Source organism: Saccoglossus kowalevskii, chromosome 16, assembly GCF_978046115.1.
Source record: "Saccoglossus kowalevskii chromosome 16, keSacKowa6.1, whole genome shotgun sequence".
NCBI lineage: Eukaryota > Metazoa > Hemichordata > Enteropneusta > Harrimaniidae > Saccoglossus > Saccoglossus kowalevskii.
The window spans coordinates 10,284,888-10,309,071 of record NC_140656.1 but is presented as its reverse complement, the minus strand read 5'-3'; the positions used below and the strand labels follow the sequence as shown (position 1 = coordinate 10,309,071).

The window sequence follows — 24,184 nt, the reverse complement described above, 5'->3', positions numbered from 1 at the left end:
TGCAAGAACACACAGCGTATACGGACCAACACTGACTGTCTTCCTAAGTTGGATACTATTTTTGTTTTGAATTGAATAGGCTGTGTTTATTGGTTAAGCTAAAATTTAGGTTGGTAAATAAATCTCGAACCTTTGTTGATATTCGTAAATGGGCGTTTGGAACCAGTACAGAAACCGTATTTATACAAACAGTAAGCGTATGTATCAATGTGTTTGACAATATTCTGGAAATTGGTCACATCCAAATTCAAGGTGATAGACACATTTATCTACCAGGCGCAATTAACACAAACTTGCCACTATAAGAAATATGAAAACACTCAGATCAGACAATTATTTTAAAGTAAAACAAAAAGAGTATCCGAAATCATGAAAGGAGGGGGGTATCTCGTAATGATTTTTTGCTTTTAAAGTTGATTCCCCCTCCCCTCCACCGACAAAAAATTGGCATTCTGCAAGTGTGCAATGCTTTGATTTTTTTAAAATAGTTCACAATCAATATTGTTGGCAAAGTCTCGTAAAATGAACAACGTACATACGTTATTTATGTTGCCATGACGACATAAATGATTGAGACTACCAAGGCTATATCACCCGGATTACATTCTAAAAGTTTGATTAATTCATCGGTCCGATAACATTTAGTTGTGTCAACGATATATATAACATGGGTGATTAATTAGTAATAAAACACGGGATCTATTGAAATAAGGATTATAGTTAGTAGAATAATCTTTCTAAAATACAGTTTATACAAAATGTATTAGACAGTTGAGAACGTGCTCACCTGAAGCGCAAATACACCGTATATTGTACAACATACCTAGCATATTTTTTCGCTAATTCAAGATGCAGTTAATTAAAAAAGGAGTATTATCACAATGGCATTATTGGCAGTTAAATTTATGTTATGTTAATTCAAATTCGCTAACATGACATGTAACTATATATTTCAAAAGTTTTTTTTTCAGTAAGCCACGCCCTCAGGCGACGAAAAAAATCTGTGACGTAATTAAGGGTTCGTCGCTATTGCCTTGATCTATTTTCGTCCGTCAATAAAAAAAAACATGTTTTTTTTTCGAAATTTACCTGTTATATTTGTAGAGGAAGAACAGCTACACAAACACGGCTGTCTATTCGAACGATATTGCTTACACCATATACGTCATTTTAACGTCACAGTAAAACTTCGTCTATAGAGGGCGAGATTTTTCGAAAAGATCCATTACATATTATATATACTTATATTGACTGTACGCGCGGTAAAGAATGAACGAATTCACACATTGAAGTAGCGTTGTCTGAGATAGCATATTGGCTAAATCAATTGTCTTTTCAAGGGGATGTTGATACCTGCTAAATATATTATCGTGGGCAAAAACACGTATCACACGATGCTGTCTGTCTGAGGCAAATGTCGCCCATACTTTACCAGGGATACGCTGACTGAATACGTTATTGCCGTTTGTTTCATGGCGCTCAAGACTGTATATGATGAATTGATTATACCGGATCCCTAGGGAAAACCTTTATGGGCAAATTTAATGAATCGCTTCATGGAGTGTTCACGTCGGAATGCTGGGTATATTATGCACGACTGCACATCATCTGCGCCCTCAAACGACAAATCGTGTCTGTGACGTAAATTGGCGCGTGAAAAACTGTTCACAATGTCGAATTTGTTTGATATAATGTCGTTCGTCAATAGAAATTGTTTTAGGGCGATTCACTGTTTTCTAAATGAGGAACGACTACACAGATATACACGATCGCTTCGAACGGCACTGCTTTCACCCAGGCATTTTGACGTCACATACGCGCTTCGTCAATAGAGGGCGTCAATGAAAGATGTATTAGATAAATTACATGTCATCTGAACTGGAATACAGGATGTAGATCTACACCTAGAGAGGAAAAATATGTGATAAGTTGAAATATAAATAGTTAAATTAGGGTTGTCTACTTCTTATTGATTTGGAAAAAAACACGTATAATTTACACCATGGATCAATAAAATGGCGTATTTCTATTTGTAATCTATATGTCGTTGAGTATCGTATATCGCCTATTATGCATAATGCAGTACAGTCTTAGGAGATAAAATCGACTGAAAAACGGGTTATGCTGTGGCCAATACACTATTCTGAAATACTGCTGAACTGTTCCCTATGACTGGCTATTTGAAAGTCTGAAGAAAAAAACGTAGGGTACCAGCATAATGCTTTGAAATGTGAACCTTAGTTTTATGTATTGTGACCATTTTCTAAAAATTTAAATGGCTGCAATGTTTCCATAGAAATAAGTTCGGATGCAGTTTTTCGGTCAATGTATGACCCCCTTATATTTTGCCACGATGATATCCCACGTTTAATGTAAACCATAGTTACGCTCAGTGATATTTTACTTGACAAATGTATAATAATAATTAAGTGCCATTACTTAAACAAGCCTTGAACATGCTGATCAAAATGGAATGTGAACACATTGAATAAATATTGTAATCGCCTCCATTAAGATCAATATGACGTCACAAATGACAATGAAAAGAATATTTACAAAACCACAATAAGTGCAAAACACGTAAAAAGGAGCTTGAAAAAACCATACAGCATAAATCGGCACTAATTGGGATATAGTGCACACACATCAGACAAATTAGAGGTATAAAACCGATAGTTCTCTACTGAAAAGATATATAAATTGAGAACGTGTGTTATTTTATGCTAAATTATAGTATAGTCTAATCCCGGGAAGCATTTTTGTCAAGCATTTGAAATCAAGACTTTAAAGAAAACTAAATCAGAAAATTGTTTATAACCATTCTTACAAACGATGACAAATTAACGGATATTGGTATATATAATAATATGTATAATAACAAAAACTTGACATAGCTTACCAGGTGTCCAAGTTCAATTTTTGTTTTTAATTATTGTTTGTTTGGTTTTTCCAAAATTTTCTTTATTTTATGTTATATTTTTACTTACCCTCTCGTTATTTTGAAATAAAGGTCATCTGTTTATTTGCATATGTGAAATACACTACACCCGTAAATGGCATGGATGTTGATTTCTTATGTAAAGCTCGGATGGGTAACTACCAAGTACGAAATTAATACATTCAAATAGATTTAACCAAATCGGTGACATGCTGAATTTGGGATTAGGTTAAGCCACAAAGGAATTTTGTTTACATCAAAAATGAAAAGTAAACATCATCTGAACTGGCTATCGTGTACGTTAAAAATAGCGCATTCTGAAAATTACATGGTATCGGTGCAGTAAACAATATGATCTCCGGTTGCTTTGCTGTACAGTAACAGAATAACAAATTACCTAGTGATAAATACGAAATTGTAATAATATTATATATATGTTTTAAGTGTTGTTGTCATGTTAATAATATGGTGTAAACAACGTGTAAATTTTACGTTGTAAATTAGTTTTATGTGCCCAATATGAGGTCAACACTCGATTACGTGAAGCAGACGGTTGGTGCATTGAAATACACCAGGCATTACAAAATGGCGCCTTTTCTTTTATGTAAATGTGTGAAAACTCGCGCACTAATACCCTTACGTCATGAGAACGGACAGAAATTATTTATGGATTTCCGAATAGCTCTATATCGCGAAACGATTGAGACTGACTGCATGGCACCATGTGTGAATAGGCGTTGATGATAAAATGCAGCAGTGAATGTCGTCGGAAATAATGCTTAAATTAGTCCAAATGAGAATTGCATTACACGAGATTTAAAATAACTGACACGTCTCGTGAGGGAAATTCACATCCTATTATCGCGATGCGATAAGGTCGATTCACGTTTTCTTCTTTTACGTGTAGTACATTCATCGTCGATACATGACTATATTTTGCTCATTTTCAGATAACTTCCGCCAGGATGAGGTGGTTTAGCACGCTTTTCGTCGCCATCTGTGGTTGCCTGGCAACGGTTAGTTCACAGGATACCTGTGAACGTCCCAGCGTAGGTCGTCTTGCTGGGGAGATCATACTCGGCTTGAATTTTCCATTTCATTCGGAGTCAGAGGATGGCTCGGGGTGCAGTTCGGATATCTTCGACTTGGAAACTATACAGCTTCTCGAAGCAGCCAACTTTGCAGCTGAACAACTCAGCAACGCTATCGTCGGTGTCACAATAGGTAAGTACGGCACGGCCTTGAAACAAGTGTCGTTTTAATCGATTGTATTTGACGAGCGGGTTTACTTGGAAATTGCTGATTCGAATATATATTTTTATTAACATTATTAACTTATTAACATTTTACGATTACTTATCCGATGATGGGGATTTCACAACAGGTATCGAAGCAAGGGATACATGCTATTCGCCAACGGTTTCCTGGCAACGAACCTTCGATTATGTCAGTGAGATGGTTGATATGTTGGACGTTGAAGGAAACATGTGCCCAGCAACAACTCTGAGACCAGGTAAGAGACGATTGCATATTCATACAGTGCGCCCTCTGTGGCAGTTTTATCTAAAATATTTCGGAATTTGTTTTAGTCATACTCATGCGCGATGTCAAGTTTCAGCCCCTGAGTCGGGTCTTTTGTTGAGAAGAACAGTCTCTCTCATATCTTTTACATATGATTGGTAATTTGGTTCATTGTTGCACACTGATATGCAAACTGGATTGCGGTATATCTTCAATGCACAATATGGCTCCGCGTTTGATGTAAATAGGTACTGCGCGACTGCGCATGCGCTCATGGTTACAGGTACGTACTAGTAATTCAAGGTGCACTGTGTTATCCATTATTTTCATTTTTTCATGATAATTTGTACGCTGTCAAAATAATTGTTATAGATTTCAGAACGTGATAACACTAAACAATAATGCGTCTTTACAATCAAAGTGCAAAATGTTATTTTTCAACCTGAGTAGTAATGGCGAAATGATTCCAAAACTTACCAATAACTGTGTGAGGCTTAATCGATTTAGATACTAATCAACGATGCGCAAGGTATATTAAAGATGCAATGCCAGTGAGCAGGTAATTTGTAATATTGTTGTTTGGTAATGTTTGTTTAAAGAATACATAACATTACGATGTATTGCAAATTAAATGTTGTTCTTGCAGCTCACGACTGAGTATTCGCTTAATGTAACACTGAAATTCTCCAATACGCATGCGCGCTGCTAGTTTTGAAACCTACACTATCCCAATGTACTGTACTATAACGCGTTTTATTAAACGAGTACTATTCTGTATGCCACAACAGCAACATTTTCAATTCACAATAAATCATTATCCAATTTGGTCATCAATATGCAGTACCAAACTAAACTATTTAAAACAAAACGTTCTCGTTCATAACGCACCATTAATCACATTTCACGCGTTTTTAAATGAAACAATTATTTGCAAACCATTGCCAATACAAAGTATAACATTGTACTGAGCACGGCTAGTAATATAGTTACACTCACGCTACGCTTTCCTTCTGTATTGCAGGCGTCATAGCAACTGAGCCGACGTTTACGTACGTACCAGGCGAAGAGCCAAGCTCGGCGACGTCGAGACTGTATGGAACAACCGTCTCTGTCATCAGCACTATGCAAGATGTGTTCATGCCAACGGTCACCACTGGAATGAGACCCCAACTCAACATGCAGGTACAGTAAATATGTGACAGATTTCAGATGTCATGACAACTATAATTACTACCATACATACAATAAAACGTTACGAAGAAAAAAACATGTTGATATTAACCAGAATTTTGAAAATCAGGTCGAGTAAAAATTTGATAATCCTGCAACTACTATTGGTATTGTATAGTGTGATTCATTCTGTATTAAAAAGGCGTTAGTCTTTGCAGTAATCGTCATCACGCATGTGCAATATTTCTGTTGACAGGCAGTGATTTTCCCACAACCCAATGTGCTCACAATGTGCCAAGCAAATGTATTTTTCTGGCCGCGAATACCGACTTTAACTCTATAGATTCATTATTAATATTATTAATGCCTTAGTAGTGTCTTCTTTTTTGTACTCATCGTGAAATCTTTGTTAATATGGCGCATGCGCGGCGCGACGACCACCACCCTTTAATTTTAAAGTTACGATGATTTGTATAGCATCATGGGTGGACTGAAAAGGTAATATGCAAATATTGGGTGTTACACGTGGCTATTCAAAAGACGTACTCGCATCAATAAAATTCATCATAACATTAATTCAGAAGACAACGAATCGTACTAAATACTTACCAGTTGTACGCGTCCTCTCTGACTAAATTGTTGAAATTAAACAGGCAATATGTGTATGTTTTGCTGTTGAAAAAAGCATTTCTATAAAAACAATATCATATGATTGTTCGCATGCTGAAAATACTCTAAATTGTTTCTGCTTGCGTCTTAATATCTGGTAAGATTAGCATATTATTGTCATCGAATCTTCGTTTTTATCTCTCATAAAAGAACACAATGCAACTACTGAAGAAACTCGGCTGGACGTACATTGCGATAGTAGCAAACAGTAACGTGGCACCAATGAAAGATCAAATCGAGGCTGAGTTGGATCTGCATGACGTGTGCGTGGCTCGCTTCCTACAGGTGGAATCGGGACAGACAGATTACACTCAGTTGCTGATTGATTTGACGCCGACTGAACTGAAAGGTATAGGTGGTGAAAGAAGACTATTTCATTTATAGATAACAAACTAGCTCGTATGAATGATTACTTTGATCATTGATTTATTTATGCAAACGATCAGGTGACAAATGGTGAAACAATCGTGAACATTAGATCATAAGCTATCGTAAATAATTCAATGCAATTTCAGAACTTGATGGTGTGACCCAAATGTCAGTAACTGATTGCCTTATGACTTCATTACGTTTCATGTTAATCGCTATCGCTTTAGTGTTTCCCATACCTTGGCATGCATTCCTAACATTAATGGCTATTCGAATCATTGAACTATTCATTTGAAATGTGGCAGAGAAAATAAAATTTATACAAGCCCAGGAGTCAACCACGCCAACTTCAATCTAATTTATTCAGGTCTAATTCGTAAAAAAAAAAACGTTTGTTCTGTGTTATTTCTATCAAATATTAACATATTGGAGGTTCGTCTTGCGTTTTTACAGGTGTCCTAGTTCTTTTAGACGATGCTGAACAGAATAATCTTTTTAAGGCTATCGAAGATGTTGGCTCCACTCAACTGAAGGACCTCGAATGGATCATACCGACAATTGGATTGGTCCACTCGTTTAAGAGTTACAGTGACGTCACGCGTGGCGCGCTGGGGATTGGCCAACGTTCCCCTGAAGTTGAAGAATTTAAAATGTACTTTCAAGGGCTCACTCCGGACACTCACGATAATGTGAGCAATCCCTGGTTCTCCGAGTACTGGCAAACCAAGTACAGCTGTAATTTAGATGGCGGTAGCGTGTATGCCGAGGATTGTAGCGAGACACAGAATAGCCAACAAGCAAACGTTGCTTTGACTCGCGGAGTCGCCGAGGTCATGAACTCAGTAAGAGCGTTAGTCGTGGCTCTGACGCAAGCTCATATTGATTTATGCGGAAGCCCCGGAATGTGCTACGCCCTGGCGAACATTGAACATACGGGTATTGCTAGCTATCTGAAGAATGTCCATTTCACTGGTTATGGCAATATGGTAATATCATTTGACCAAGATGGATTCCTTGAAAACCCGGATGTTGTCGTTCTGAATTACAAAGAAGATGGTAACAGCGGATACCATCTCGCGGATGTGAGTACATATTTCTATACATCTACTTGTTAGTTACGCATTCTAGTGTTTATTTATTAAATTTTCACGTAACTGAATGATCATTTACCAGCGTAAACGTTTCATGTAACCCAATGTTGATTCATTCATGTTTTATGAAACCGAATTTGTCACGAAGTGTATCTCTCCCAAATATGCATCGGTTCAATATACTATCAATGAATTGAAGCTTGTAGCTTCATAATCATATGGTTATTCTTAAACAACACAGAAACGAAACGAGAACTAATAATTCAGAAATATTAAATATCCCATGTGTTTTTGGTAATGTGGGTACTTAACAGTAATGTCCATGATCCAGTGCCATGTGTTATCTAAAGTTTACGAAGTTATATAAATGCACTTTTTCAATTAAATCATGATGTTTGTCACAATTTCCTGACCATCTCACACAACGTTACGTATATACACATGTGTCCATATTCGTTTACTTTAAGTATGAATCATTAAAAAGGATCATTTTGATTCGTGTTTTCAGCTTGGTCCTGTTGTTAACCTCAACACTAATCTTGTAAGTTTCTGGGAGAATGGACTACTGCAGACTGGAACAAACGTAAAATCCGTGTGCACTGTGCCATGTACTGATATCCAGTGTAAAGTAAAGAAACAGTTCGCATCAATCACTGGTCATATTATTATCGGAGGGATGTTTTCAGTGCACGACAACAGCAGCACCCCCGACACATGCGGAGATATTAGCTTTGACGGCGTAAAAAGACTAGAAGCAATGATGTACGCTGTCGATAACATCAATAACGACCCGAACATTCTGCCTGGCATCACCCTGGGTGTGATTGGAATGGATAGCTGTAACAATGACGCTACAGTCGGGAGAAAAATAGTCGAATTACTTGGATCAGCCGATTTTAGCAGAGGGGTGGGCGGTAAAAGAACGGGTGAACTGGATGAGACGCAATATATAATGGGTGTCGTTGGTACGACTATCAATGAGCTGACTGGTGTTATGGATGGTGCCGTCAGTGCTGTCATGCTCCCACAGATTAGTTACAATATTCCGCCCGCCCTGCCGACAAGCATGAAACGTCTCCCGAACACATTCAGCACTGGCGCCCCCATTCATTATCAAGCTAAAGCGATGGTAGATATGGCAGTGGCTTTGGAGTGGTGGTACATACAGGTTATCTACTCTGACACTCCGATTGGTCATGAAGGCTTTGTAGCCATCAAAATCTTCGCTAAAGAGGTAGGTTAACCATCCCATTCGACAAAAACAAAGAACACTGATGCTGTTGGACCTCGTAGAAATGTCTGGAATACATAACACTTTCTAATGTTATAAAATACTCGAATTACCTACTAACACTACACAGTCCTTCTGTTGCAATAGCCAAATCTGCACGAAAAAATTATCCCTGCGGCATCTAAAAATAACTAAAGATGATATATTTAATCTGTAAAGAGGAGTTGTTAAGACAACTACACAATGTACCGTGAACATCGTTTTTCCCCAGAAATGATACCATCCGTACATTCCTCTAAAAATTTCCAAGGAGGGATTTTTGTGACATACTCTTGCTTCGATCCCATCTAGGTTGGTATATGTATCGCCAATTCTTTGGTGATCAAAGACGGACATAGCGACAACGAGATGAATGTCATAATCAATGCAATAAGGTCAAGAACTGATGCCAAGGGTTTGTTGGCCGTCACATCAAACACTGACAGTCGACAATTGGTGGGAAAACTATCTGATAACAAACTCGAGAAGAACTTCACACTTGTTGTTCCCCAAGATTTCCACGAAGCTTTTATGGGGTTTCCGGATGTGGCTGCTGGTGAGATTAGCTTTACTCAGGAGTATGATTAACTGCACGTTATTACACATATTTACAATATCACTCTTTCATTGAGTGTCACAATCTTTATATTGTTGGTAACTTGTCCACTCATTTAAAGTTACTTACACTGAACACCTTCCACTATAACGAAAAAAACATGGCGTAACCACTCAAAGGCTACTTTATCTTAGGAGGTTCTTAGAAATTCGATTTCACGATTCTGTTGAATTAGATTTCTGAACTGTACAAAGTTCTAATGATTCTAAAATGAGATGTAGATCATACGAAGTGATAATTTATGTATAGGTGTTACTTAATGCAATTATATGTGTTACAAACATCAGCGATGTATATACCATATGCATATAATTAAAATTATTACAATGATGGTCCACACTAGTAGAAATGTCTGTAGCACCTCTAGAGTTTTGAGAATAGTATTTAGAACATTTCAAATTACTTTCTGGTCCAAGGTGGGCTTAGCTTGAACCACGCTATTCGAATAATAATAACATGTCTGTAAGTCAACACAACATAAATTGACTATTGGGGATCAGGTTTATCGAGAATATCCAAACAAGTATAATAATGCTAAACCATACTATGCTATCAGGACTCATGGATAGAGGTTTTTTTTCAGGAGGATAACCTGGTGCAGTATTGCAACATCATAGTTATAGTATCCAGCAAGGTTCTTCCTCCATCATAACATATCTTTACATTACCTATAACAGTACACTAGCATATAGCTGTCACCTTTGGTCTTACAGGTACATTAATGGTTGTCCCATATGACCCACTTATACCAGACTTTCAAAACTATTTTAAGAGTCTTAAACCTGATTCAAACAGACGCAACCCATGGTTCCGAGAGTACTGGATGAAGCGCTTTCAATGCTATCTACCAGGAGAATATTCTACAGAGACGACAGCCTGTGAAGGCAAGTAGAAATCTCTAGTTTTAAAATCAACTATGATCACAATTATCGCAAGCTTGGATATATGTAAGCTAATTGAGTGGATGAGGCTCTTCTTATAATTTACCATCTTCTTAAAAAAAGTCGTACTCTAAAATTGGAGAGCAGATTTTCTGGAATCCCAGACCACCGAATTTTGATGTCTAGATTGATTTGCTTTATTTGGTTGATTAAAATAACACTGTTACAAACATGATCTCAGATGGCATGAATGTCACTTGTCCGATGTAGACCTCAGGTTTCATATGAAATTTAAATATGAATTATTTAAATAGTATATGGTAGGCGTTACATGTGAAGCAGGATCTGCTCACTCTTCCTGAAACACCTTCATGCATCCACATATCTTTCTCCAACTAATTTGACATGTCTATTGTTTTGGTTTGTTCTTGTGAATTGAAGTCAGTCCTTTGTTTGTGTCCTTATATACTTGGACTTTTGTTCAAAGATGGTAGCTGGGAATATTATTTCCATATTCTGACGTGTGTACCTTTCATTTCAGTTAACCAAGAATTATTGGCCTCGGATGGTGATGCTGATAATATTGCGGACATAATGGACTCTGTGACTGCAATAGCCAGAGGCATCGATGAACTTTATGGCGAGAAATGTCCACCTAAGACTGAAATGTGCAATGCCCTGGTGATGTCCACTCCCGATGAGCTTCTTGAAAAAATAAGAAGTGTTACTTTTGAAAGTGCAGCTTCCATGAAAACCTTTGAATTTGATGACAATGGTGATGGAGTTCCACTTTATAATATTTATAATTCACAACTAATTGGTGATACTGATGTTCTCAATAATGTACTGGTAAGTATCTTATGTGTACAATGTTTTTTTATTTGGAAAAAGTGTGTTGTAGTTAAATTATTATTGGTATTTGGTTGGTTGGTTGGTCTAGATGTGGGAGTCGATTATTCCAAAACAAAAGTGCTCAATACAAAGTATATGTAGAGCGGATAAATACGGAAATGGAGGAATTAATACACAACTATATGAATATTGAAACTCGACAGCATTGTTTCGTAAGGTACAAGTACCTCACTCATCAGGATATATGTATTCACAATATCATTTATATGTGGTATATACAAATAGTATTGTTGAAGGTCGAATTTCATTTGCCATAAAATATAGAAATATCAAACAGATACTGATACTAAGTGATGCAACACAACAACGAAAACATCCTTATTTAGTTTTTCACTTTACAAATAAATCAGGTACTTCTTCTCTGATTTTGTACTAAAATAAGGATTCTAGTTTAAGTGGCATTAATCTTTAACATTTATCTAATAAGTGTTTTTACCATTGAATTAACCCGCCTTAATGTTGGAAATGCACTTTTTGATCAATCAATGCACTCCATGCAGCATATCGGTTATAAGTCTCTGTGTATGTGACCCATCGTTATCTTTCTATTCTTGAATTTAGGTTGGCAGTTGGAGCAAGGATAATCTAACATTTGGTTATCCCGAACCAGTGACGCTGTATGGACCAGGAGGAGTGATTATTTATCCTGACCAATCCATGCCAACACAGTGCATCGGTGCATGTTCTGAATGCAAGGATAGTAGTATAATGTATTCTCATGTAGATGGAGATATTCACATTCCTGTAATGTTTGGAATTAGCAATGCCGATGACAACCCACTGCTGTGTGGAGATGTGTCTGTTGACCAGGTGGTCAATGTAGAGGCAATATTATACGCCTTAGACCAGGTGAACAATAATGAGGACATATTGCCAAATATTAAACTTGGTACAACCATCCTAGACACATGTTCAAGCCCCCTACGTGCGTCCACTGAGGCAATGCTGACTTTGAGTGGTGCTCAAAACTTTGGTGTTGGTAGACCCGGAGATATTATGGCAACAATTGGAGCATTAATAAGTGACGTTTCCATGGAGATGTTACGGATAACTGGACCATTGCAGAAAACACAAGTATGTTATGAGTTTGTTTAATTTAATTTTTTTAATAATAATCACATGAATTTGTATTTATCAGTTATTTGATTTTTACACACACTCATCTCTCTCTTCCATTCAGGTCAGCTTTGGTTCCACCAGTTATGAGTTGGAAGATCGTGAAAAGTATCCAAACTTTTTACGCACTGTGCCCTCAGATGATCGACAAGCTGATGTGATGGTTAGCCTATTAATGAAGCATGGCTGGATATATGTATCGACTGTCAAATCAGACACAGTGTATGGAAACAGTGGGATGGAAGCATTCATCAAGAAGGCTAATGATGCTGGAATCTGTGTGTCAATAGAATTGACAATTCCTGTAGCAGCAACATCTGGTAATTACTTATCAGTCATGACAGATCTTCTAACAATGGGAGGAGATAAAGGATCAAATGTTGTTGTTTTGTTTACAAATCACCATGACACGCGTGAATTGATGAAGACAGCAAAAACGTCTGCAAGACCAATGCCAGATCAGCCATACCATTTGACATGGGTGGCCCCAGATGCCTGGGGTATATATAGTGATGTTGTTGCAGGCCTCTTGGATGAAACTAAAGGTGCATTTACAATCATTCCTCTTCAAGTTCCACTCCCTTTATTTGAAACATATTTTAGAAGCTTGACGCCGTCGGATAATTCTAGAAATCCTTGGTTCAATTACCTGTGGGAGTCGATTTTTGAGTGCAGTAAAGGAACATGTGATGGGCAGGAAAGTCTTACTGATGTGGAGGATTCAAGGCTTCATAGTGCCCTTTCATCATTTGCAATAAATGCAGTTTATGCTACTGCTGCTGGGCTACACAGACTTCTGGTTAATAAATGTCCTGATTTGAAACTTTGCCAAAATTTTTTTGAGTCAACTCCACTGGAAGTGTTTGTGGCAATAGAGGAAGTCAACATTGAAGAAGCTGCTGGCGGACGACCTTTCTCATTTGCCCGAGAGGCAGGAGAGGGCGGATATACCATAATGAACTACGTGGTGGATGAGAATGAGATGGCTGGAAATTACAGATGGGTGAGTGAGCATTATATACAATGGGAGCCTTGTCGCATATTATGAAACCAAAGGGAAAGGCACAACTTACAATACATGTTTTGCCCAAATTAAAACTACTATTTTCTGGTGAATAAATTGCGCTCTAGCGACGTTGCCATTTTAAACGTCAAAATGGCATAGAACAATGCCGTTCAAATAAATACATATATTTGATTGTTTCATCACTAAATCACATCAAGTTACAAAATCTCAATAAAAGTTGCTGTATGACTATAGTTCAAAACAATCTTGAGATTGTGCACTACATGCACAGTTGTGTACAATGTTAAGTTTACTTTATGAAAAAATATCATACATACACCTTAAATTTAATTTATTTATTTATTTTAATTTTTTTTTTATTTATTTACATGTAATCACTTCCAGGTGGGTGAATGGATTGATAATGAGTTGGTAATAAATGACAGTCTGGTGCAGTACTATGATTTTTCTGGGGACCGGCAACCATATATCAGATCAAGATGTCCAAAGTTCTGCACTGAATGTTATAAGCAAGGTGTTTCACCACTCGTCGTTCCAGATAGTCCGCCGTTAGAATTTTATGGAGACACTATATGGGCTGTAATTATACTTGCTGTCTGTGCAATCGGAATGCTTTTCTGTTTTGTTATATTTATTTATTTTCTCATTGAATTCCGCCACCCTGTCGTCAAAGGAGCTTCATCTAGTTTGAGCTATTTTTTACTTCTGGGAATTACTTTACTATTTATTTTAAACCTTGCCTTCATGCTTTCCCCTACCATCAGCGTGTGTGGGGCACAGCGCTTTGGACTTAGTTTCTTTCATGCTATAATATGGAGTGCTCTTCTTTGCAAGATTATTCGCATACTACGTGTATGTGGGAAAGGTGAAATAAACACCAAAATTGCCTTTGTCAGTCCATGGAGCCAGACGTTTCTAATGCTGGCTTTGTTGACAGTTCAGCTGGTTATTACTGGTGAATGGTTGATTTTGGATCCACCCGCTGTTGAACATGAGATACGGGAAACGAACACGAAACCGCCATATGAGCTGGTCTGGATGTGTAGTTATGACAATAAATGGCTGGTGACGTCATTAGTCTATGTTTTTATACTACTATTAGTCACATTATGGTGCGCAGTTCCTGCAAGGAAGTATTCTGAACTTCTACATGAAGGGGCATACATCCTGTCCTGCTGTATTGTCTCTATTTTCATTATGCTTGCTTGGATCCTCATATATATGCTTGCAGATGAAGAATACCAACACCCCGCCCTGTGTGTTGGCATCACCACAAACGCCTTCGTTATTCTGGCTCTCATGTTTATGCCTAAAATAAATGCATTGACTACTCCCCGTGCAAAGGATGAAGATGATGGAACTACAGGGAATGATATGGGGAAATCGTACGTCTATAGCAATCCAGGTATGTACCCGTACTGTGTGTATACACAGCATCGCAGCTTATTGGAAGCATATATATATATATATATATATATATATATATATATATATATATATTTAGAAAATAACTCTTAATTTGTGTTGGTGAATTGACGTTATTATTTAGTGATTATAAAACACATTTATTTTATTAGATCATACACAACTAATATTTGTTCTAAGTTTGTCTAGGACGGAATAATATCTCAACTTTATTTTTGAATCTTTGGTGTCCGTTTTTTTGTTTATTTACTCAGAGTTTATTGATATCGACGAGTTCCTTGCGGACAAAGACACTTAGCAGCTGTTGGTATGCTTCTTTTCAAAGCTTGATTTGCTATAGTGAATAAATTGGGTGTTAACGGAATCACATTTCAATACAGTAGTTTACCAACAGGAGGTGTACAATCACGAATTACTCTTGATCACACATATGCACGTTTGTTTACCACCCAGAATGGCATAGCGTATTCCTCACACCCCTTTAAATGACCAGACCTATTGGATGCCTCAGATAACGTACATATAGGGTGGCACTATAGCAAATATTCTTTTAAATGAACTATTATGAAAATGATTGCACTGTTATATAAATTAGTATACACAAATTGATTTTATATGAAGCAAGATGCACTCATGTGTATGTTTTGTTGCACTTTCATGGCAGTAAAAATAACAAAAATACATAACCATTAGCTCAACTCGGAGATCATAAAGTACCAGTTAACAAAAAGGTAACAACCAAATTATTAACAAACACGAATAACCTGATTATTTCGAATATCTACTCGATAGAAATGATTGCAGTAAAAGCGACACCACTATGCCAAACAAGGAAGAAATTATATCCTGTGTCCTGTCAACATGTTCGAATACAGTTAGCTAATTAAAAAAACATTTCTTTGTTCGAGTGGCTGAATATAATTTGATGAGGTTTATACATATGATCATTTGTGCGAATGTGTTTTGAAGACTAACCGTATCATTTTGTCAAAGTACAACGTATATATTGTATACATGTATTGTTAGATATCTCTTCCTTTTTCTCTAAATAGCTGCCTCTGCTTTTGTTGTTACTGTTGTTGTTGCTGTTGTTTTTGTTGTTGTTTTTCATTACATTGTTTTAGCTGACACGAATACTGACATTTCGTGACATATACAACACACTTGTTTTCACACCTTTGTTATCCATTATTGAATTTAATATTAATATTGATATACTATATTGCGTATGTGTATGGTGCGCAGTAAATGTTGGCAATTTGTATTGGTGATCGATCTGTTTGGCTTTTTTCAAGCAATTGCAACTTCAAGACTAATATCGTACATTTTCTTTCGGTAGATGTTAATAAAGATGACGAAGTGACAGCGTTTTAAAGAATCTGCCCACGTAGATTAACCGAAGACTGTACACACTGATGAATCCGATCGCATACGTAAACTGAAATTATTCCGATCAAATAGATACACCGATGGAAGATGCGACAATGTGGAGAACGCAATGCCAGTACGGGAACATCTATTAAAATTGTGCTACTGCCCAGGAATATCCATTAGGCATTAGGGTAATACCAAAATAGAAACCTGCCAAAATAAAATAAAATATTTAACGATAGTTTTATCACAAAATATTGTGATCACAGAGTATTGAAGCTGTTCTTTAATGTTTTGAATTGTCAAATCAAAATTACAGTTTGGAATTCTCAAATTCTGACAATATTAGTGTTTTATTCCGCAATTATACGCGAATTACTCTATATTATATTAACCTACATGTTGCTCACAGTAAAACATACACTTATACGAGTAATAATATTTTAGAGGCGATTTTTGATAGTGTAACAAATATACTGATAATTTATCTGTTTATTTATTTGTATTTCTTATACCACCATAAGTTAAATTATCCTTTCGAAAGTCATACCCATATGACCAATTGTGTAATATACCTATATAAACGATAACACGTGGAACAAAAAGTGAGTAACAACCTAAATCGTCAGGTCCAGATAATTGAATACCATTCCACATGACAGGTCCAGGGTTGCCTCGTGTGTAGCTCAAATGCGTCGCGATTTGTGTCGATATGTGTGGTTTCGGTTAGCATTGAGGCATATGTACATAGTTCAAACATCATTGTTCATCACCTTGATATAGAATGATTGATCCTGCGAAATTTTGTATATTTTAATCACCATTGCTGGACAGTATATACCAAGAATTATATGTAGTTTTACAGAGACAAATAATGCAGTATACTGTTCTATGCGGTGATATACAATTCTTAATTCGTGTCCGGTATATGCCCATGAATATGTTAATATGATTCTCACATTTGAAGTGACTGTATTGTTATGTTATGTTATGTTATAGTTATGTTAATTACTACTATATGTCTTTGATTGGGTATATTAGTTATTAGAGGAATTGATAGTTTTTATAGAATTTGATAATTAGAAAATGGATTTTGTGTATGTGTTTTATATTGGTGATTGGTTGTTTGCTGAATATATCTTTTGTATCATGAATACTTTTTACTATAAAAACACCCCAATATACCAATCACAAATATAAAGCGAAAAATTGTATTTACCGCGTTACCCTTGATATATCTGTATCCCAAAGAGAGACAATACAGATAGCGAACGTTTCTTCGTGGCTGGCACGTATTAACAGACAAATTAATTGTACATTTTTACGTAATGGCGAATGTAATCTGGTATCACTAACGTTATTACCTAAACATTAACTTGAATCGAGTCTTGGATTGAGGTTCATACACCGGATTCAGATTCTGAAATCACATTCACTATGCATATGGAAAATACGAATAACAATCAGTCATTAGCAAGACATACAGAAAAAACATGCGCTCATCGAGAAAGTCTCAGTATCATTCAATTAAGATTATACCTTGATTATTCGAGTTCAATAAAGTTAATTTGAGGGTAAGCTGCTTCACGCTTGTATACAAATTAATTGGGGGTGTTGTAATATTAAAAAAACACTTTGTGGTTTTCCAACTTTCATTTTATCTTTTAACATGTGTACAGACTTTAATTATTTATATTGACAGTAATTTGTTATATTATTTGTAAATATTGGGTAATTTTTCTAATTTGGAAGAGGTGAAAAACACAAAAAAATATCTATCACGTATTTTTGAAAGATGTATAACAATTAAAGCATCATACATATAAATGTATTCGTGGCGATGATAATTCAATAAATATATGTTACATGTATCTATGGCATCAACCCATTGTAACTTGAACAAATGACGTATATGCAAATCGTGTTTATGAATGCATTTGTCTATGTTTAATATGAAGTCTATTTTTGTGGGCGTATTATATGTTAACGCAAGGTTTTATTAAAATATTTATACTGTAATGTATTTATTTGTATTCATTTATGTATTGGAAAGAGGTTTATTGTTTCCTAGTGCTAACACTTTATTCGCTAATCCCGTGTGTTACAGTCGCGACACAACGCGTGTTCGAATTCCGCGTTAACAATGTATTTTTCTATGGATCCAATATCGAACACGACACAGAGTAACGAACAACACTCATCATTAAAATATTAAATGAATGTCTAGATAGAATTATTTGACCAATAACACAGACAAACACACTGCAATGTATTTATTACAAACATTATTGTAATAGTTGAAATTAAAAGTAAATATATCCAAAACAAGGATTATAATCTTGAGGAAAGGGTTTTTGAAACATCAGGAAAATGTTTTTTATTTCTATTTTAATAGTGAGATTACAATTAAATACACATGTGCGTACTAGAAAAGTAACTAACTCAACAAACCCTACAAGAAAATACTAACATCAAAAAAATAATTATATCACTTTTTCAGTCAAACCTGTCTTCCTACGTGGTGCAGACACACGAAGCCCTGAACCATGTCCTGTTGAAAAAGTACCACTAAGTTTCTGCAAAAGAGCACTAGGACTAAAAGGAGAAATGACTTTACTAGTGGGCCTACAATTTACGCTGCTAAAGGAAAGCGGTTTCAGTCTACTTTTTAAATTCTCAATCCATTTCTTAGATAAATAAATATATTCGAAAAATAATAAACACTGTAAATCAAATTTGACTAAATAAATATATTAAGTTCTCGACATAAAAGAAAATTCATGTAAAAAAAGGTTTCTTACAGTTTTAAATACTGTTCATCTGTTTTTAATTTTAAACTAAAAATATCAACAAGTAATCACAATCTAACAAATTAAAATGCAGAAATGTTTACAAAACAAAATTGGAAAATGTTACATTGTCAATATACATTAATTGTAATTAAATGTGAAATTCGCGACTGAAATAACAGATGATTTTCAGATGTTCGAGTACTTATTTAGTAACAGACCATATCTATAGAAAATATGTTCATAACCTGTTTGAAATTTGAAACTAAAAACTCTAAATTTAACCGGAAGTTCATTATATCTATACCATTTTTTAAAGACTAGTCTTTTTCCACAAAGCCCTAAGTTTAATAAATTAAATAGAATACAATTATCTCATAATGTATTAAAAATCCCAGTATACAGAATAAGACAAAAAACGTATAAGGTAGGAGAGAAAGATTTTGCTGTGAGCTATGGAAAATTGATGATAGTAAAATTTGAATTCTCATTAATATATAAGCAAAATTAAATCGACAAACAATACGCTGCATATATACGAATGCTCACTTCACTCATGTGTAGGACTCTTGTGGGATATAAAGTTCGATAAAATGTTGTGACCTGCAAGAGGGAAGAGAGGACTTTATTTTCAGAGGAGTCTGACTACAAGAGGTTTAGGATTCAGACAGAAATGACAAAGGGCGTGTTTTTTGAAAGTCGTATACGTATTACATTTGCACGAAATATTCTAACCTTTCCCTAAATAATTATATATATATATATATATATATATAGTCCCCCGGTATTCTGAACGAAGGTGACCTCATCGCCGAGAAGTGACTCACCGTATAGCGCTCGTATCCCCCCCCCCCGTGCCGCAGTCTATCCATCATTGCCTGAAAAAAAGAGTGGAAAAATAGAGTGTGCAATGTCCCACAAACAACAGGAGGTGGAAGTCCACGAGATGTAGATCACTGTTAAAAACTGACAATCATGGACTGCTGACGTCCCAGCGATGGTACTCGGTGTCTGGAATGAGTAAGCATAACTTGCTGACTAGTCACATCCATCATGATTGGTCGCATATTGTGATACATGTCAAGTAATACGAATCTCATTTGTAAAGTCATAAATGATCTAAATAGAGTCGTAATTTGTATTAGTGTCGCATACGACTTATTTACCACTTCCGTGTCACTGAGAATGTTCTAGAACCGTACTGTGTCTGGGTGGAATATTCTAGATTTTTTTTAGAAACTGGTTGAATAGGTAATAGAACACTGTAGGAGGCAATAGAAGGTAATGGAACATTCTAGAAATTTGTAGTAAGTTCCAGCTTCATTATGTATGCTGATGTAATGGTCTATTTATAGACAGTGTGGGTATATATAGGGGAGTTGTTCAGCACTGAGTTCAGATCGGAGATCTCGTTGAATTGTATTGGAGTTTAATCATTGGAGTAGTGGAGTTTTACCGCGTTATTGTACTTGATGTTTGCAGAGTATAATAATACCAGTACCAGTTGAAACCTCATCTGTTGGCTCCGTGTTCGTATTTTATCATCGCCGCCGAGAAAGTCTTCCTATTACTGTTGCCATTTTGGTATTTGAACCATCACACCTGTACTATACCAAATACGGTAATATTACGTTGCGTGTGACAATTAGTATAATATAACTTTCTTCTATGTGAGTGTACATGCATGTAACTATCATATGCCATATCATGACACATCAGTGTTAGTCATAATAATTGGTGCAGAAGTTAGTTTTGTTAGTGTCGTGAATCTTTCATCCAAGCGGAAATATTCAACAATTATATCAATAATTAGCACACTAAAGTCCCACTTCTGCTCTACCACATGTTCTGACATTATTTCGACATATATTTTAAGTAACATCGAATGCATATGTTTTATATATTGGAAACTAAGAGTTCTATTCTGTTACTGTTATTGTGTATTGATGTGTACAGGTATAGGTTAAAGTTGATTATGCCTTCATAAGAAAACAACTGATGATTAAGATCTATAGACGTATCACACTTGTTAAGGCATTGAGTGAATTTTGTTAACAATTCTGCACGAACATTCAATAGGGTGCATGCCCCCGATGAGATATTTTATCGTAGAACAATTTAATTACACAAATTACACCTAATTACACAATGAACATAGAACACTTTCCCGGGGTATTTGAAACCGAAATTGTCATCTAACTGTATGGTCGTTGCTGATTGGCTTCTGAGCTGGAAGGACAATTTTTGGTTTCAAATACCCCAGAAAAGTATTCTATGTTCTTCGTGTAATTAGGTGTTCGTAATTAAGCGATTTCTCCACACACATTTGTTATCGGTTGGCTTAATATTACCCCCAATGTATCGTATTTCTGTGAAAGATTGGTATTTTTGCCCTGATTTGTAGGAATCTTAAAAACGCGTTTTACAACTTGTCTTTTATTTAGTTTTATGCTGCATTCAAGATGGCGGATCATATATAGTAATAAATATCGCATTTATTTTATTATCACGTGTGCGCCAGATGACTGTGCATGGACCCTATACCCAAGAACTGCATATTGATAATGAACATCGTAATGCCCAAAATCTAATGTCCATCATGATCGAATTCCAGATGAGCGGGCAGCGTATCTTTGTTCGAATCCAGCCTTCTCCTTAGCACATAAAAAATTGTAATGCTTATTTGCGTTCACTTAATCTATATATAATTACAAAGAAAATTTATGAGAACATCGAAAATTTGATTAGAGTCAACGAGTAAAACTCGAATACAGGACATTTTGTGTACATAGAGTCCTGCAATTGATTGAGAAGCGCTTAAAGCGTACAACTGCCATTGCAATAATGGATGCAACATCTAATCAGCAATATTGCCGCCTAATTGGCTGACCATACAGCTACACATTGGAACTCACAATATGATTTTGGGTCACAACATTCTAAAGAGGAGACAGGCGAGCTACATTGTGGGAGGGACATAATTGAGATAAATTTGGTACGGAACATTATTAATATGCCATGTATATATCGTGTACATAGTATTAATTAAACATTTGAAAACAAAATAAATAAATGAGTATATCAACATTCCATTCTGTTGTTCGTGGTACCAGACTAGTTGGATGGGTCAACATTTTGGTCAATAGCCAAGTGTCAAAAATATGTCCAGATACAACATTAATAATGGCTTCAAATCTTACCAGTCGCCGGCGTTTGCTAGCAACTCTTGATTGTGTGGAGTTTTTTAAAAAGAAGCAAGCCATCGACGACTGTAACCAATATGAAAAGAAACCCGAAAGATGACGGTATTTGTATGGTAATGTTTCGTCTTTCACATTTATTCCCAGGTCTAAATATGAGTAAAAATTCACAGAGTAACATTGTCGATACATTCCTCTATATTTTATCTGAAACTGGAAGAATATTTCGGTTGAAGCCGGCTGTGTTTCCCTCACAGTATCATACATCCTCATGATAATGGTGTGACCCGAATCAAATCGTGTGTTTTTATGCGCAGTTGTATGTTTGTTTTTTCAATTAGCTGATTTGATGTTCTTTCCATCATTGCGATGACAGTAGTTATATACTCATTGGAACATGGTTCATCCATCGAATCTCAAATACAAACATGTTTGCAATACACTCAATATATTCGTTCAGTATTAATACAGTAGTTTTAAAAAATGACAATACATTTTTTTAAAAAATTACCTGTTTGTTTGAGATATGAACAGGCCAATGCAAATTCTAACGTTGTAAATGTCGCTTGGTTCTTAGTAATAAGGCAACGGCCATCTTTGTTTTTGTCCTAAACAGTTCCATGGTCATTGAAACTGGTGCGCGAAGATTCATTGCGAATGGTGACAATTTGATTGATTACTTATACATTTATTTAAATTAATTTATTTACATATTTAAAATGATTTAATGCACAGAAAATTATTAGTCCGGTGCCACGTGGAGAGAGAACTAGAAAGGCACCGCGTTTAAGATGTATACATTAAGTAATGTTGATTGCGAGGTCATGCATATGGGAAAAAACTTTGTAAGATAAACATTGTAATGACAGACAATGATCCGGACAAGTTATTTAGAATTGAAATCCACATTTGATTGATACTATTACCAGAAGAAGAAAAAACAACATGATAGTAATTCCCAAATATAGTTGTAAAAAAACAGTGTTATATTTTTGGAAGGATGCCTTATTTGCTGAAGCAAACATTGAGTTAAAGGGACACTTGAATGCCGCAAGTTTCGGGCACAGGGTCTGGGTAGTGATATGATTGATTTCGTAATGATGTTGAATATTGGGATACACTTATATCAGCTCAGACCGACTCACGTTTACATTATATTTTATATACACCAGTTTGAATACACTCCAACAAAATATTAGGATCTTCAAGTTATCACTAAAGCAGATCAGTCAATGTCTGTATGTGTCAACATTAGTTAAATTCTCAATGCGTTTATATAGTTGAATGTGTTGTCCTGTTGTTTTAAATAATATACTGTCAAGATATAACAGACAGAATCAAGTTATTCAGAAGCAAATACAATGTCTTCATTCTGAGAACATAACGTCAGTAAGCATAATAATAATGAATAGTCAAGAGTTGTTTTACTCATCACTCAATGTACATGCACATAGGTGAAAAGCCCATCGTCGTAGAAACAACTTCCTGTGGCGTGGGAGAAGTTCTCCCGAGTGTAAATAAGTTGCGCCCATCAATGTGTCGAACACACATTGATGGATTGATCATCTTAATGTCCAGAACTAGTTTTGCAATTAATTAATTCTCCAGGAAGCATTGCAATGATTTTGTCTGTGTTGACAGATAACTGTGCAGGTAGATACGAATACATCTGAGCAGACCGGTATTTTTCTGTGTTGTTCGAAATAAAGGTGTTGCGCCACTTACAAGCAATAAAACTATGACAGTCACGTCACGGCAGAGCGAATACTCAATATTCTCAAAGGTTCAGTTCACGTAATCAACACGCTTGTAATGTGCT

The 24,184-nt window shown here is 35.9% G+C and overlaps 1 protein-coding gene across 2 annotated transcripts; it reads left to right on the top strand.

Annotated features, from left to right (window-relative positions):
- The first annotated feature begins 3,903 nt into the window (after window positions 1-3,903).
- On the top strand, window positions 3,904-18,399 carry LOC100313618 (metabotropic glutamate receptor). 2 transcript variants are annotated; one of them, XM_078008681.2, is made up of 13 exons: window positions 3,904-4,162; window positions 4,323-4,451; window positions 5,481-5,641; window positions 6,449-6,647; window positions 7,121-7,749; window positions 8,267-8,992; window positions 9,341-9,584; window positions 10,358-10,528; window positions 11,067-11,374; window positions 11,999-12,511; window positions 12,618-13,556; window positions 13,965-14,985; window positions 16,345-18,399. In XM_078008681.2, the coding sequence occupies exons 1-13, from the start codon at window positions 3,904-3,906 to the stop codon at window positions 16,377-16,379; spliced, it is 5,334 nt and encodes a 1,777-aa protein (XP_077864807.2). In that variant the 3' UTR covers window positions 16,380-18,399.
- The last annotated feature ends 5,785 nt before the right edge of the window (window positions 18,400-24,184 follow it).

Coding starts and splice junctions, on each gene's coding strand:
- LOC100313618 (XM_078008681.2), top strand. CDS start 3,904: ATGAGGTGGTTTAGCACGCTTTTCGTCGCCATCTGTGGTTGCCTGGCA. Junction 7,750..8,266: donor GCGGATACCATCTCGCGGAT/GTGAGTACATAT, acceptor TCGTGTTTTCAG/CTTGGTCCTGTTGTTAACCT. Junction 10,529..11,066: donor AGAGACGACAGCCTGTGAAG/GCAAGTAGAAAT, acceptor CTTTCATTTCAG/TTAACCAAGAATTATTGGCC.